This window comes from Leiobunum rupestre, chromosome 11, assembly GCF_980474605.1.
Source record: "Leiobunum rupestre chromosome 11, qqLeiRupe1.1.hap1, whole genome shotgun sequence".
NCBI lineage: Eukaryota > Metazoa > Arthropoda > Arachnida > Opiliones > Sclerosomatidae > Leiobunum > Leiobunum rupestre.
Genome location: NC_143394.1, coordinates 31,577,508 through 31,594,010, shown reverse-complemented (window position 1 = coordinate 31,594,010; position 16,503 = coordinate 31,577,508). Strand labels below are relative to the sequence as shown.

At 41.5% G+C, this 16,503-nt stretch overlaps 1 protein-coding gene across 5 annotated transcripts in view; it reads left to right on the top strand.

Moving 5' to 3' along the window:
- The window catches only part of tup (LIM1_Isl and LIM2_Isl domain-containing protein tup), a 57,055-nt gene extending 43,498 nt beyond the window's left edge, over positions 1 to 13,557 (top strand). For 4 of the 5 annotated variants that reach the window (XM_090163503.1, XM_090163500.1, XM_090163502.1 and 1 more), the window contains 3 exons: positions 7,180 to 7,221; positions 8,300 to 8,497; positions 12,238 to 13,557. In XM_090163503.1, coding sequence (XP_090019629.1) covers positions 7,180 to 7,221; positions 8,300 to 8,497; positions 12,238 to 12,429 — 432 coding nt within the window. In that variant the 3' untranslated portion in view covers positions 12,430 to 13,557. The remainder of the gene's footprint in view (positions 1 to 7,179; positions 7,222 to 8,299; positions 8,498 to 12,237) is intronic. The other variant, XM_090163501.1, reaches the window with a different exon arrangement.
- The last annotated feature ends 2,946 nt before the right edge of the window (positions 13,558 to 16,503 follow it).

The following is a 16,503-nucleotide window of genomic DNA, read 5'->3' as shown; positions in this document are numbered from 1 at the left end:
TGACTATTTGCACTTTAATTATATATTAAATTGTAAATTGTTACTGAATAAATATTAAAAGGCTTTCAGGGAATTTTGATGCAAAATGTACGGTTTTTTTAATAGCCCAAATGTTGGGCTTGAGACGTTAGTTAGCTTTCTTTTTATATATTTGATTTTAAGACCTATTAATGCCTTCAGAAGTGAATTAACCGAATTTCACCCATAGATATATGAAACAGCATAGTACCTTACCAAAGAATATAAAGCCCCACGAATGGAAGGATTGATATTATTGGCCGCGTGTTTTGGTTGCGATAGAAACTTCCGGCAAAGCAAATCATAGTAACCGGAAACGGTTAATGCAACCCGTTCTCTCTTTAAAAACGAGAGGCGCAAACGTTCCAGTAGACGGAGCTACACCTTCCATTCCTGGGGCTTTATATTCCTTGACCTTACGATGCATACGACCCGTGGAAATGCATGGAAAAGACAGCTAGCCGAAGACCCTTATTTTCTGGAAGCCCTACGTAATAGTGCCATCTATCGGTGGCAAAAAATTAGTATTTAGAAAAAAGAACGTGGTAGACTAGGCCTAATAATGTTGATAACCACAATGTGGTTTATTTGCACCCATAAACTACATTTTCAAAATATAGCTAAGGTAGCCTACGTGAAGATTGTATATTTCAAAATATAGTAAGTCCATAACTGAACTATTTACAAAATCCATAGTTCATTAACTATTTATAATGGTTTGTATAAAACTATAACCGTTAAATGAGTAGGAGTTTGATCAAAAATCCACTATATATCCAGACAACTAGGTTGGGAGGTTTGCCAGATAATCCTTTTATGAGCCTCCCTGGTTCATGAAAAATCGGACCAAGCCTTTCGCGACTCTATACACAAACGTAAATAAGCACATAAGTTGTATTTTATAGAATGCTATTATTTTGGATCTATAATATTTCATATATCTATGGTTTTTCCCCCTTATTTGTGCTAACGGAAATTGAGCGCTACGTCATCTACCAACTTTCTATAATTCCACTACGTTGTTTGTCAGCCTAAACCCCATGGCAAAATATTAGTTTGTACCATTAAATTTCAAATTCCGTCTGCTATATCCGTTAGGGCATTTGTTATCCGCTAGGCGGCGAAGGGAACGGTTATTTTTCTTCTAGGGAAATAGTAATTAGCCTAACCAGTTCACATAGAGGCTCGTAGTGGCCAACCTGAGAAGTATACTTAAGCCGTTGGATTATCGTCTGTTAAGGCTGGTTTTCACTAGGCAAAAAAGAAGGTACGACGGTAAGCGTCGACGCCAAAAATCGGTGTTTGGCCTGATACAAAATGATTGCGTCACGACGTTTTTTCTATAGTGAAAACCAGTCCTCAAGCAGGCGATAAAACATAATTTGTCTGCTTAACAGACGAAAATGCAGCTAATTATGAGCTTCTGGAACTGCCCGCTATAACGACACTACCTTAAACAACCAATGACCGTAAACAACGGCACTGATCTATACTGACGTCACGTACCGTAGCGCCGCGGTGTAAAACGAATTTTATCGCTCGACAAAATTTATCTACGATTGGAAATTATTTATTGGGCAAATTTTGAAGACAGATTTGTTCGGTTTGTCAGCGTGTATCTCGGACGATAGAAGGCAATTTAATCCCGCCGACGATTCTAATCACTTTTGAGAATAATTGTAGAAGGTAAATAATTCGGTGAACTCAAACGGCATTAACTTTATCAGGTGCGGGAGCGTTGTTGGCGGCGGCAAGATCAAATTTTAAACAGCAGCGCTAGCGACGCTAAATTATTGGAAGGCGGATTAGCGGCCTCTTCGCTTTAATAGTATCAGCGAATTTTATCAGTTTATAAAGGGAATAAAATATGAACTTGTAAAGCGATTCCCCAGGAATAATAAAGGGGCTAATAAAGCCGCCAGGACTCGAAACCAACAGCTTCAAAGACTATCCACCACTTCCTCCCCGTCTCCCGCGCGTTCAGAGTCGCCATTATTTCCAATCAATATAAACTGCCTAATTCGATTTAACCTTAATCAACGAGGCGTTTGTTTGTTCCGCAATTTATTAACGATTAAACGAATGCGTATGTAGATGGCGCTTTAAACGGAGACGGCCACCGCGCCCTTATTTCCCACGAGGGGGCCCTTCCCGGAACGCGCGTCCTGTTGGAAAAAGCCAACTTCTCTCTCTCGCCTCGTGACAAGTTGAAGTATAGAAAAATACTCTCTCTCTCTTTATAAATGGTCATTGTGTTGGCCGGGGACGCTTTTGATGAACTCGAGAGATGGAGGGCCCGTTTTGACCGCAGCAGATGGGTCGCGTGTCGATTCAACTATCCCACGTCGCACGCTCCTTCTATCATTCGTGGCACTGTTTGGTCCGCTTCCAAAGGGTTTTTGGGGAACTATCGCCTAAATAATTTACAAACGTCAACTCCGTAAATTTGGAACATGATCAATTTTAACCCATACGTGAAATTCGTTGATCCGTCTTAAATATTACCTTTAAAGGGCAACAAAATAACATTTTGTGTAAGGTCATTCCTTGGTGTATTTTCGTTTATTATAAATACATATGTAACATAATCACTCATAAGTATGCCATAAAAGCATTTTCGTTAATGAAACCTTGTTCACGGGATATGACGTAAATTACGTCACTGACAACTCCGTGACGAAATACGCGTCATCAACTTTACTGATGGGAAACGGAAGTTAGTGAGAATTCCTCGCGCATTTCTGGCTTTGCCCGTGTCAAGTTTAGCTCGTGCCTCGCGATCACATGATTTCATTTCCATGGTAACCTTTACAATAGCGCAAGGATTATAAGCATTTTTTGCACTTTTGGGTCCGCTCATTGTATGTTCCGCGTGAAACAAGGTCTCATTGAATTTTTTTCAATGGAAATGTTATACAGAGGCATACTTATGAGTAATTATGTTACATATGTTTATGCATAGAAATAGCTATACCCACAATTCCCAAGTTCAATTTATCGCGTCAAAAGACGGGGATGAAATTTAACTTTTAATTGACTCGATTTTCTCATCACCACTATGGGCCCAAGTAAGCTAGCAACTTTTATTGCAATTTTTTTAAGGTGGTGGGAAGCCCTTAGTGCCACCTAGGAGCAACAAACACAAGGAGAACGCAGCTAGCCTTTAAACACGCTAACGCAGTGTTGTGTACAAATTTCATTGGACGAGCCTTTACACTGTACGTTTTTCGGAAATGGGGAAGACAAATTCCGAATTTTCCCATCCAACGGCAGCAGGCGCTAAAGCGTCTAACCAATGAAAAATGTACGCAAGAAAATACGCAACTTTTGACGGGTTGCGTTCTCCTTGTGTGGTATGCTGTGTTTGTGGCTCCTAGGTGTAACCATGGACCAAGAATCTAAGGGGACTCACTGTTCAGGCTTTAAAAAGCACGCGTTAATACTGAGAATAGGAAACTCACGGGTATTTTAGTTCTATGTGGACAAACTTGAACTTCGTAGAGAAGCTGGAGCTTTCACGTTCATTTTTTTACAAAATGGCGGCGTTGTTGTTGGTTAAATTATGAGGCTTAGTAAGTTTTAGACCTTTTAATTTTGAAATTGTTTCTTTAAAAGTAATAATAACCAGCAAGCCGCGTATGGCTAATGTTTTTTAATCTAATTCACTGGAATCCATTTCATTTCTAAACTTAAAAAATTAATAAACTAAGCCTAACCTAACTTGGTGTAACCGCAGCTGGTTATTGTAGCGCGTGTTAGCAGACGACGTTTAGATTTAAAACATACTACTTTTAAGGAACAATCTTGCAAGTTTGAGCAGGATATGGCTCTAATGGTTGTTGCGTGTATCTTTGAAATCGAAGTATTTAGAATGAAAAGTGTATAATTCTGTATTTTAGTTTGCGTAACGCGGGTGGTTTTAGGAAATGCTGAGCAATTTAGTTGACTAATTTGGGACTCCAACCCCGCGCGTTGAATTAGCTAATGCACTACACATACGGGCAGCTCCAAAAGGATCAACCGAGAGCGTGAGAAACGCGTTTTTTTCGCGTCTTCGGTGGACTGTCGTCTACGAGAGCGGATTGTAGGAGGTCAATTATATTCGGGCTATCTTGACGAGACGCAGTCGTCGATTCGCTATAGTTTATTACGTCAAAACGCGGGAGCCCCCCTGTCTCGCTTTCATTCGATTCGAGGTACGCTTATTACCAGCGCTACTTTGGAAGTGCATTAGTGCCCCCTACCGGACGGAGAAAGCGTAAGGCGAGGGAAGGCGTTAGGCCGCCGCCGCCGCCGCGACGCGAAACGGCGCTACTGCCGCGGCACGTGCCGAGTCCGCTGGCCCGGAGACGCACGCTCCCTACCTAAAAAGATAGCTAGGACTAGCAACGATAAAAACTTTTTACTCATTGTTCCCTTTCCTATTTTGACAATGGAAAAAATGGGTTTCGAATAAAGTAACAGTGGGGTGTTTTGGGTATCCTAGAGTTATCATTCTGCTAGAAAGAGGAGATCTATAAATGGATCTAATTTGCCGAATTCGAGTACCGTAGAGAACACGACACACACGTCGCCCCCCCCCCCCCCTCTCGATCATACACTGGGGGAGATTGATAACGCGTCCTCTTTGTGTATTTCTGTTGTAGCTCGTGCCCGGCTATTAATGCGACGGCGTTGCGTCTCGAGTATTGATGGCTGTCGGTCCTATAATCTCTTCCCGTCCGTGGTAACGCGCCGGCGGTTTGAAAATGCCCCTCAAATGCGGAAATTCTAGCTTCTAGTTGTACGACTCTTAAAACGTTTATGCGAGGCCTTCGTAGTAATCTAAATGCAAATATTTCAATAAATTTCGAACGCAAAATATCGAAGAAGTTACGAATCTAATCGCAAGGTTTACCAGCTAAAATTCCCTTAAAATATATCGGATTTATATCATTAAAAAATCTAAATTATAGGATTAAAATATTTTTTTATTGGAAGAGGTGGTAGTGGTAATATTTAGATATTAGTATATTTATCTACAGGATGATAAAATACGCGAAAAAGTAGATTAGTCCATAAATAAAAGGGATAATATAGCTAAAGCCTAAACAAATTTGAAGAAATTAAAAAACTTACAAATAACTCGTACCGATAGGTCTCCGAGCGAACAAAAAGACGCGAATCTCGGATCAAATAGATCTTCGAGTAAAAAACTACATACAAAAACTAAATAAAATACTTTTTCGTGTATTTTATCATCCTTATCATAGTCCATAGGTGGTTTCTTCTAACTTAACATATTTATTTAAAGACTTACGCATCTCCCGGCATCTGTTATGAAAATAAAAATGTGTTAAAGAAGCGTGAAATTAGACCAAAACCCTTAATTCAAACCTAAAATGGTTTTTACGTATTTGACATTCCTATGACATGGTAATTTTTGAAGCCATTAAAAGGGGTCGATAAAAGAGTCGACAAATAGAAAAATGGGGGTGGGGGGGGGGGGGGTCGTCGCGCAAAATCTGGACCAGTTTTTTTTTGTTCCTGACTAAAATATCCGACATTATTTAGACAAAATCGAGTGTCTGCCTCCCTCGCGTACAAAATGTAGTAATTGACGGCATTAAAGCGCAAATATTCTCGGAGGCAATATTTCGGGTGACTCCGAACTGCTGGGGCGCAAAAAAATCATTGCTCGTGACGATATAAACAGTCACGCGAGATTTCGGACGCGTGATTGCGAAAGGCACGCTTCCGTTAATCACGATATCAACTCCCCTCGTGCCGTGGCGCTCGACATATCACCCACGTTCGCTTCTGAAATTCAATAATAATAAATATGTTTAGCACGTTACTGTGATATACGAAATAGCAGCTTCAATGAAACCAATTACGCCATTCGGTAAGAAGTATTAATAAACATAGCCTGGACGTGCAAACTACACTTTATACGGTCTTTGTCGCTTGGATTTAAAACGATACCTGAAATAAGAAAATTTGAAAAAAGCAGCGATGACGAGTGAAGACGCAAAAAAATTGCGTTAGGCCTAACGGAAATTTATTGAAGAGCGTATAGTCTTAGTCGATAATTCAAAATAACGGTCAGTTTAGTTAAATAATTTCGGCGGCGTAATCGTCGGCCATTTTCGGTATGGAGATAAAGGCCGGAAGGCAGGCAAGGCTGCCAGATTTCGATAGACCGAAAACGGCCAACTCTCTCAAATGTTTTCGTTTTCAAAACGAAACTTTTGCGGCGTAGCTATCGACTAAGACTATTGAAACACAGGCAAAAGTAGTATTTTTTCAAAAGTCCGTTTTCAGTTTGTAAATAATCTCGTGGTCACTCAACTTTGACACGTACATTATTACTTGCCCTAGTAGAAATCAAGCTTTAAAGCTGGTTTTCACTAGAGCAAAAACGCCACGACGGTGAGCGTTGATGCAAAAAAAAATAGTATCAGGTTAGTTCGAGGTATTTCGAAAAGTTTCGTTTGTAAAGTGATTGTCTTATCTAGTTAACTTGGTTTGGCTTGAGTTATGGACTGAAGTTGGTTTAAAGGCCTATTTTCAGATAATTTCATCCCCCAGTATCCAAAAGGGGTTCAAACATCTTTTTCCCCTTCCCTTCGTTATCCCCCTATTGATAGCGACGGTCAGCTCGTAATTCGAACTTCGCGATTCTCAATGGCATTTTAACTACTGACAATTTTGACAGCGCTTACAATGTCTGATTTTAACCTTCGACATGAAGAGGTCGGGATAGCGAGCTGACCGTCACTATCAAATGGGGTTGTTTGAACCCTTTTTCAAGTAAGGGGGGTGAGCCCCGGCCTTTAATGGACTAGCCAAGCTAATCTGGTAACCAACCAACCAAAAATATTTTGTACTGCGATTCCAACTTAGATACCAAAGGGGGGAGGGGGCGGATAAGTTTAAAAAAGTGACACAAATGTTATCCTGTAATTCTAAACACCCCAGAAATACTCTAAGAAAGAACAATTAGAATTAAAGGTAAATCCAGATTTAATATTTAATATTGTTTTTCTTGGACTATTAGGCCTACCGTTTTGAAACAATTAACGTGCAACACAGAGAAGAGAAAACTGTGTGACGTTAAAAAAAAACGAACAAGTTGGACGAGACAAATTCTAATTGTTCTTCCTTTATCTCCCTTTATAGTATGGCTACCTCGATTCGGAATACTCCTCCATGACGTCACCGGTAGGCATCCTCATTTATATATATATCTATCTCTGTATATAACGCGTAATATAATACATGTACACATACCCATAGGCATCAGTAATTTGGTATAAGATTCAAATAAATTATTCCAAAGACGAACTTCTTTCTTCGCGGAGAAAATTTTGCACGCTAAATTTACGGCGATAAACATTAAGTTCTTTCTGCAACGCCATCTAGGTTTTCCCCCGAATAGGGGAGATTTGAAGGGTGGGAATCTTTTCGGCGCGTCGACTATAGCGCCCCCTGTTCTCTATTTAATGTCTTCGCATTAGCCGCGTGGCAGCCCATTAAGCATGCACTCGCCGAATCCTTTCTCTCATCCTCTTAAAACCCTTCTCTTCCCGCGCCATCTTCCGGCGCGCGTTTCGTCCGAAAATCTCCGTCCTATCTAAGACCCCGGCGAGGGTCCTTCAGCGCGTCCTTCCCCTCGAAGCGCCGAACGCATTAGGCACTCCGTGTATCGACCCCTTTTCTCGCTGTTTGGCTAGACGCGAACTTTTAAAACCCCTTTCGCTATGGACTAATATAATATTCCTATAATAAGGAGATTATGCCTTATAATAGACCGGGCTAGTTTTTGATAACTTTTGACACTCATCCAGCCAGCTTGCTAAACGCTATAAAGCTATTACTTTTCGTTTTAAAATAAATGTAGTTTGCTTTTTGTTCCCATATTCTTCTACCTGGAATTAATAATAATAACGCGCTTACTGGATATACCACTAGGATATTTTTGCGTCTCTCAAATTTCGAAGCGCGACCTAGCGACTGTCCTTGGAAACTTCATCCGTCGACTTTTATCCGTTTTGAAAGACACCTTGGAATTTCTTGACGAAATCGGTATTGTTATATCCAGTTAGCGTAAGCTGGTATTACCAATTCAAGCTAAACGGAAGCTTTTTTTTGGAATCCCAGGCCACCTATTTCCTTTACAGCCTACGACTTAAAAATGGAATCAACTTTGAGATGTTGAGTTGGTAAAAAGCAAATCAAAATGAATAATGATCCATTTTGTTTTCTTTTCACGTGGCCGTTGTCTTTCTACCTGTGTCAGGATGGTCGCCAGTTGACGTTGGGCAGCATGAGGGGAGTGCCCATGGTGGCCACTAGTCCCGTCCGACACGAAAGTCCACTTCACGTCAACCCCATCGAAGTTCAAAGTTACCAACCACCCTGGAAAGCGCTGACCGAATACGCCATGCAACCGGACCTGGATCCCTCAGGGCCACACTTTCAACAATTAGTCAGCCAGGTAAGAGAGACCGTAAGGGTTAGCCTTTAAAAGGGTATCCACGCGAAGGCATTTTCCGTCGCTATCGGAACGCGTCTGGCGAGGTTAGAAAGAAGATTGTCAGTCCAGTCGGGCCGTTTATCGCGTTTATATTTGTTCAGATAGTGAGACGCGCTAAAGCCGGGATATTTGACGTCAATGCGGGCAATCGGGTCATTAATTTTCGCCGCGCTTCTTGCCTCGGGCTGTTGACATCTTCGGATGGCCCCCGACACGTCGGCCGCCCGAGAGATGCGGCGAAATGCGCGCCCGAACGGCGTCCTCCGTATCGCCGTTCCCCGACCGTGTTTCGCCGGCGCCTCCGAGACTTTATGGCCAGGCTGAGGTCTCGAACCGCGGCTCACCGCCAACGTCGCCCGCGGATCGAGACCGCCGCTGGCTCGCGATGCTTATCGGCCCGACACCCGGGCGTCGCTAGTAGCTTCTCCCCAAAGATACCCGCCTTTCTTCGGGGAACGGAGATAGCGGGGACAGACACCATCGACCTCGTCTTATCACTTTTTGGCTCCGAGAGAAAAACCCCAAGCGCGTCTAGAAAGCGAAAGCGCCCAACTTGGGAGAGGTCCTTTTGGAGGTTTCGTCCTAATTGGGTGCTCCGTCTGAGAATTCCTCATTTGCCTCTTTTCCGATGATTTACATCGAGTCTTTATTGTTGATGGGTCCGGGCCTGGGTCGGTTACTTGGTGTTTATGTCGATAAAATTATATACCAACTCTAAACATTTCACACTTTTGTGACGCGTAATATTCGATTTACTGAACTCTGTAAAAATTAAAAGAGCCGTAGCCATTTCGCTAGAGCTATATAGTGGATTTACAAATCACCTAAACATTTTAGCAAATCTTGGAAATAAAATACGTTTATTTACTAAAACGTTGTAAGTCGGCAAATTTCCAACGGCTATTTTTCTTGAACACGCGATCGGGAGGACTGTGTACAATTTCCACGATACACATTTTTTGGCTCTTGCAAAAGTCATATACGAATGTAGGCGCGGGGGGTTCCAATGGCCTAACGTGACAAGGATGCATTTTGGCCATAGGAGCTCGTCTCAGTCGATAACTCCTACTTTATATACTACACGCGGGCGGGTAGTATATAAAGTAGGGGTCGTGACGGGGGGGGGGTAAGGGGTAGCGGCGTCGATGCAAAGTAGAAAGTCTTGTTACGAGGGAGCCGCTAATGAAATCAACCAGAGTCCCCTGACGGCACGCTTTTCCCTTCTAGCACGTATAGTAGGCTGCTGGCTGGCCTTTGTACATACCTTAAGCCATAAAACTAGCATTTTCGGCTCCTCAGCGACTCGGGGAGTCGATCCTCTCTCGTTCGAGGCTCGTTTTTTCCGCTCCCGATAATCCCTTCCGAAATCCCTAAAGCCCCTAAACTCGGCCGCCCCGCAGTGCCCTCGAAGCTGCAAATCCAACCGTCTTTTGCCGTTTCATTCCCAGCAGGCGGACGTCGCCCTAATCGGCTAAAGTCAAACTCCGTTACTCGGTACCTACCTGATAAAACCGGACCCGCGACGACGCTAATATCTACGTCCCCCTTTCTTTTCAAGTTCGTAGGCGCCAATTCAAAACGTTCAAATAAATTTTAAATATTTCTTAAATTATTAATATCATCACGACCATTCTAGGCTATTGAAATGAATATATTTTTTCTAGGGATGCACCGATACATATGGACAATTAATCGACCTATTTTTCTAATATCGGTATCGGCCAATATCGGCTTAAGGGGGAAGACTACAGTGGCCATTGTCTACTTTGGCGCTATTTCAAGCTGAAATCTTTTAATATTGTATTTTAATTTAAAAAATTAATATTTAAGTGTAGAACCGCTTCTTGTTTAGTGCTTAAAATAATTTTGACAATTTTAAATTTAAAAGTAATTAAGTTATTACGTTTTAATTCGGATCCCCGGAGCTAAACAAGTTGGGCAAGCGCCCAAACTACCCTTTAGTTAGGACCTTATATCTCGTTAACTATTAATATTAGAATTATCAAAATTATTTTAAGCACTAGAGGAAGGTTCAGCCTAATAAGAAAAATATAATTCAATTATGTAATTGTTAAAACAGAAACGTTCAGCTTGAACGAAAAAGAGGCTTTTACGGTATTCTTCCCCCTTAAGCGAAACCGTTATTGGTTGATTATTTGATTGACCGCGCCACAGACGCCAGATGTCAGAAGCTAGATCATACCTTTTTTTTAGACATGGGGTTACGAGTGTAAACAAATAAAAAACAACGATATTCGATTTGTGATAGAAAATATGTATCAAGTAAAATGAAAAGAAACATATACGGATATGCTCTTGCAAACATTTTTTCATGAAAAATTAGAATAAAATGGTATGACAGTGTACCGAACCGTCTATTACCATGATTTTATCATATACACTACTGTTATACGCATTGTAATCCGACCACCTGAATTAATGGCTTTAAAAGTCGCTTGATGACTTAAGCCTAAGGTGGTGCCTAGCTGATTATATAATATCTGCTACACCCATATCGGTGCATCCCTAATTTCTTCGCAGATTTCCCGCCAAATCGCTTATGTGAATAGTGCTTTCAATTCGAAACGCACGACGTCACCAATGTAATTTGCCTATTAATAAATACTGTAGTTGTCATGGCGGCCACTATTAACACTACAGTTGTGACGTTACAAATTTTCAAAATCGTATCAGACGAAAACACACCTATTTAACCAACTTTTTTTGGAAAAATCAACGGGAACCCGCGTAGATAATAATAATAATCAGCTAGGCTAATACCCAAGGCACCACCTTACGCCTAAGTCATCGAGCGACAAGTTTTTGTAGCCGTTAATTCAGGTGATCGGGTTACAATGCGTAGGAGGGTGGTGGCAAGCCCTGCATGCCTCGCGTTCGAGCCAACAGCTCCCAACACTCACTATTACCGTTAAGCTCAACAAGTTTTTATGGAAGGGGAAACCGAAGATCTCGAGGGAAAACCCCTTTAACCAGTGGGGAGAGAACTTGCAAACTCAAAGCGGAAGGAGTTGTTCCGAGTTTTCACCCAGGGATCGAACCCGGCTCCTCTTGCTGCGAGGCGAAAGTGCTAACCACTCCGCCACCCCTCTCGTAGGAGATATGTTATATATTTCTGCAGGAATCCATACCTCTACTTGGAATGCTTATATTGCCGTATCACGTATGGTAAAATCACTCTGACGGTTTTCGCCCCGCCTACGAGAGAGTAAATCCCCTCTGCGCGCGCTCCCCTCTCACGATGTTGTTTGTTAAGTTAACATAGTGACGTCAAAAAAACCGTCAGCCACATCGAGACGGAAATCTGCCGAGATAAGCATTCCAAGTAGAGGTATGGATTCCTTACTTCTGTTAATAGTAGCTCTCAATCAGAACTTTGAAAAAGCGGTGGGTTTAAAACAAGTATTTGATTTGCTGCTACGGCGATAGGCAGAATGTAAACTTAACTTTAATACAAAGTTTGGTGGAAAATAATATCGTGGATAGACTAGATTGATTGACAAGTCGGCAGTTGGGGCTAGATTTCGGGGGTTTTACGGGTCGAAAGCTGTCACGGATAGGGAGAGTGGTTTCGGACAATGGGAAATACGAAATCGGCTCGTATCATTCGTAAACCAACAAACCCCCCCGAGCAAAATTTTCGATAAAAATGAAACTAACAGATTCTTATTTTTCCGGTCCAGATGCACGGATACGGCGACCACGTGGACTCGTCTCACCCTCTGCCCGTCTTGCTGCCCGGAGGAGGCCCGCCCGTTCACTTGTCGTCCTACTTAGCGACGGACGACTCCCTGTCGCATCAGCCGCCGAGCAACCTGTCCTCGCACTTGGCCGGGACGCCGTCGGATCTGTCCAGCCCTTGCACGAGCGAATGATGTTTGCCGCTCTGCCGGACGCCCAAAGCCGAGGTCCGGCAGCTGCCCCCGTACGCCAGCCCCCTCTGGGATGGGATGCCCGCCACGGACGACCCCGAAGACGAACATTCTCAGCCGCGCGCCAAAAACCGACGCAAGAGACAAAAGGCGCCGCACCGCAAAGAGAGGCGCCACTCGAGTAACTCTCTGTCGCTCTAAGAGCTCTTCGTAAGGACTGAGAAAATGGCGTCGCACGATAAACTTCAAGCGTTTTTCGCTCTACGGACTGAGAAAATGGCGTCGCGTCGATCGGACGATCAATTACATAGACATCATCGTATTAATATTTAATTTTAACAGCTTTAACGGATCGAGACTGTGAAATTTAATTTATAAAGCGATTAGAATAACTTTGATTTTTGAAGCTGCTACGCCTTCGCTTAAGTTACGTTTGTAATATTTGCGGCTGCTACTTAATTGACGTACGATAATTATATTAATTACGAAACATTTCAGCTGAGATATAGCCCTCTACCGGCGAGTTTAGGAAACGTATTTGATAAGTTCGTCCGCTACGCCAGGGCGTAAGTGCCAAACTAAACCAAAACCACTAAATTAAAACAAATCTAATTTATTATAATTTAAATTCGAAGTAGATTTAATTTAGCGAAGATTTCTGACGAAGCCAATATAGCGGACGAATTTTCGAATCAATTAGTTTCTAGCGACCTTCGTTGGATGGCGCTATCGTAGTAGCTGGCATCCTTTATTAAATTCGTAGAAACGCCGATGCGATGAAAATAATAATTCGAAAGCTTCGCGTTAATTTTCTATACGTCATAAGTCTAAACACGGTATTCGACGGTAAATATCAGTAGCGTGCGAGAACGAATGTATTTCACTGAGAACTAGTAAAGGTGAAAGCTCAAGAATTAAGTATACGAACAAAAACATCTTAAATAAACAATTAAAGAAGAAACGCATTTTTAAAAAAATAAAACAATTCTTATAAAAACGCGGATTTGGTTAAAGTGAGAGACTGATTGTAAAATAAATATCTCGATCCTTGTTGTAAATTATGTTTGTCACATGTTTTCTTTTACAAAAAAAAACAGAGACTTAAACGGATTTAATGAATTTCGTGTATATATAAATGAAAAGTGATTCATCATTTTGAATAGTTATAGAAAAATTAAAGTATATCTGGAAAACAATTTTGCTTACATTTATTAACAAACATTCCGAACATTCCAAAGTTTCTAGCGATCAAAAGAAAATTAAAAAGCGCCAACCGCCCAGCCGCTCCAATTCAAAGCGTTACTTTTGGAATCCAACTATATCACGAAAGTAAAAGTTGTCAATTATAACGATGTCTGGAAACGCAAACACGCCTTATTTGCAAACTTTGATCAGATCCCCGATAGATGGCGATGTAAAAGAGCCACATCGGCGTTTTCTAATAGAATTTCTAATGGCGAACGCGCGATGAAAGAAACGCCAGGCGCGGGGAAAAAACTTGGATGAAAGCGAGGAACTTAATTAGTTTCGGAGAGCGAGCTGGCAAAAGAGCAGCGGCTGATTTACGGTTTCAAAAGAGCCTAACATGGCCGCCGGGCTTCGCCAGAACCACCAAAAAAATTGCCGCTATTCCCTTTAATTTCATGTTATATTAATTAGACGCTTTCGAGACATCGGTCTAGCTAAGCAATTCAATTAAAAGAGCAAATGATTTTTTTTGAACAGCGTTAAATTGAAAAATAAATTATTTCAGATGCTTTGAGAACCATTTCGTTCCAGCGTAAACGATTTTGCCGAGGACTTCTTTTAAAGCAACTGTCGGCTCGACATGAAGTTTTTCCTTTTTCAACAGATGTCGCTAGCGTCGACTTAAAAAGAAGATGCTTAAGCCACATTTTGAGCCGAAAGGCGAGACGTAAAAGTACCCCTCGCGTTGATTGGCTCGTTTGTAAATTTTTATATGGGATACATAGTTAAGGTTAAAAGTTAACTAAATAAAGTATAAGTTGTCTAATTATAATAGTTATAAATCGTTCGCTGACGACGTTATCGTTTCGCTATTTTGAATTTTAGCTTCATTAATAGATGGCACCACTCTCTCCAGTGAAGTCGTTTTTTCGAAGAATATATTTTATATTCATTGCCATCTTTAATAACAAGGGCCTTATCATAATACAGGTGGCCAAGCTTTTCCAAATATGGCCTTATTTCCGTATCAAAAGATTAACAAGACGTTCAATATACTAACACGTACCTTTTATTGTCTTGAACAAATAGCTTTTGGCCCAAAAAGTTGAAACGAAAACAACGCCAGGTGTTTGGGTTTGAATTTTCGCCGCCATCTTAGGGGCTGCCGCCAGCGCCCCTAACCCCGTATGAGCGATTTGCGAACTATCCTAACTTTAAAATCGCGCAATTTAGGCTTAGTTCGCGTATAACTGGAACGCGCCGTGCGTGCAAAATATATTTTTTGCGTCTTCAGCAGCGCGCGCTTTTACGTAGGTTTTCTGTCTCACCGACTTCTCACCAGGTGTCGCGGCGGACGCGTGCTTTTCGATTTCCCGAAATTTCTTTATTTTATTAAAAATTAACCACTCAATATTTTTGATGCGGTTTTCGCCATAAATTTTAGTTTTTAATGGGCTATAGGGCTATCTAACTATTCGGTTTACTCTGTTTCTCACTGGTAGTTGGCTGCTTGCATAGCACATGTGTCGTGCAGCGAGCCAGCTTCCAGTGAAAGACAGAGTAACCCGAATAACTATGTAATCGGCCTTTAAACTCTAAAAAAAAAATGTTACATTTACTTTTTAACCATCTTACTTAATAAATGCTAACATTATTTTAACAATAGTTCTAGCTGAAAAATCATTAAAGGCCGACTACCTAGTTATTCGGTTTACTCTGTCTTTCACTGGAAGCTGGCTCGCTGCAAGACACATGTGCTATGCAAGCAGCTGACTACCAGTGAGAAACAGAAAACCAAATAAATATGTAATCGGCCTTTAAAACGTATTTACCAATTATCAATGACGCGGCCATATTTATGTGGTGAATTTCCTACTCCAGAGAGGCACGCTAGAGGGCGCGCTATTTGATAAGCTAGACGAAAACGGGCCAGCATTTGTATGCTTGCCTTCAGTGGCGTAGCGTGTATTTCTACCACTCGGGGCAAGCCCTAAATTTGCCGCTCTCCCTATTTTCGCAACTAAGAAAAAAATCGGTGAAAATTCTGTGATACTCTGTTGCTCTGTTGCTTGCAAAAGGATTCAAGTCGTTTAAAAATTGAAATTTTATTCTGCTTGTTTTTTTGCAACGTGAACTCTTTAATGCAATGGTCAATATTAAGTTGTACCTCTTGTTCGATTGCCAAGATACCCAGATTTGTTAATCTCAACGTGCACATTGTAGACCTTAAATAATTTCTTATCACTTTTCCGATCCACGATCTCGGCCAACCGCGTTCGTTTCAATTTTCGAGGCCGCTGGCCGTCCGGGGCCATGGCCCTAGGGCTGTGCGATTGGTGGTTTTAGGCAATCGAGTCGGTTATCGAGTATCAATTTTTTTTTCATCGAGTATTCGAGTCGAGTCGAGTAATCGAGTACTTGATTAAGGGGAAACTTTCTCTTAATCGAGTCGAGTAACTACAAAAACTTAAGAGTAATATTTTTAACGCGTCGGTGTATCGAGTATTTGATTAGGAGCTGATTTTAATTCAAGTAATTAGGAAATTAAATTTAAAAGGAGTATAAAGTAATTTTCATTGCTGAGAAATATTCCTTTTATTTCGATGAACCACTGTTTCCACAACTTTGTAGGTACCATTTATTGCCCCCCAAAAAGTTGTAGAAACCCCTCTTTGAACTTTGAAGCAACGAGGATAGAAAAAAACAAATACTCGACGAGTTTAGAGAGCAGCTTATTCGAGTAATCGGGTACCCGAATATGCAATTTTTTGGTACTCGGTAATCGACGAGTATTCTCAAATTACTTATTCGATGTCGAGTTCCAGTACTCGACCTCAAAAAAGACCGAGTACTCGATGATGTTCGAGTATTCGCACAGCCTGACATGGC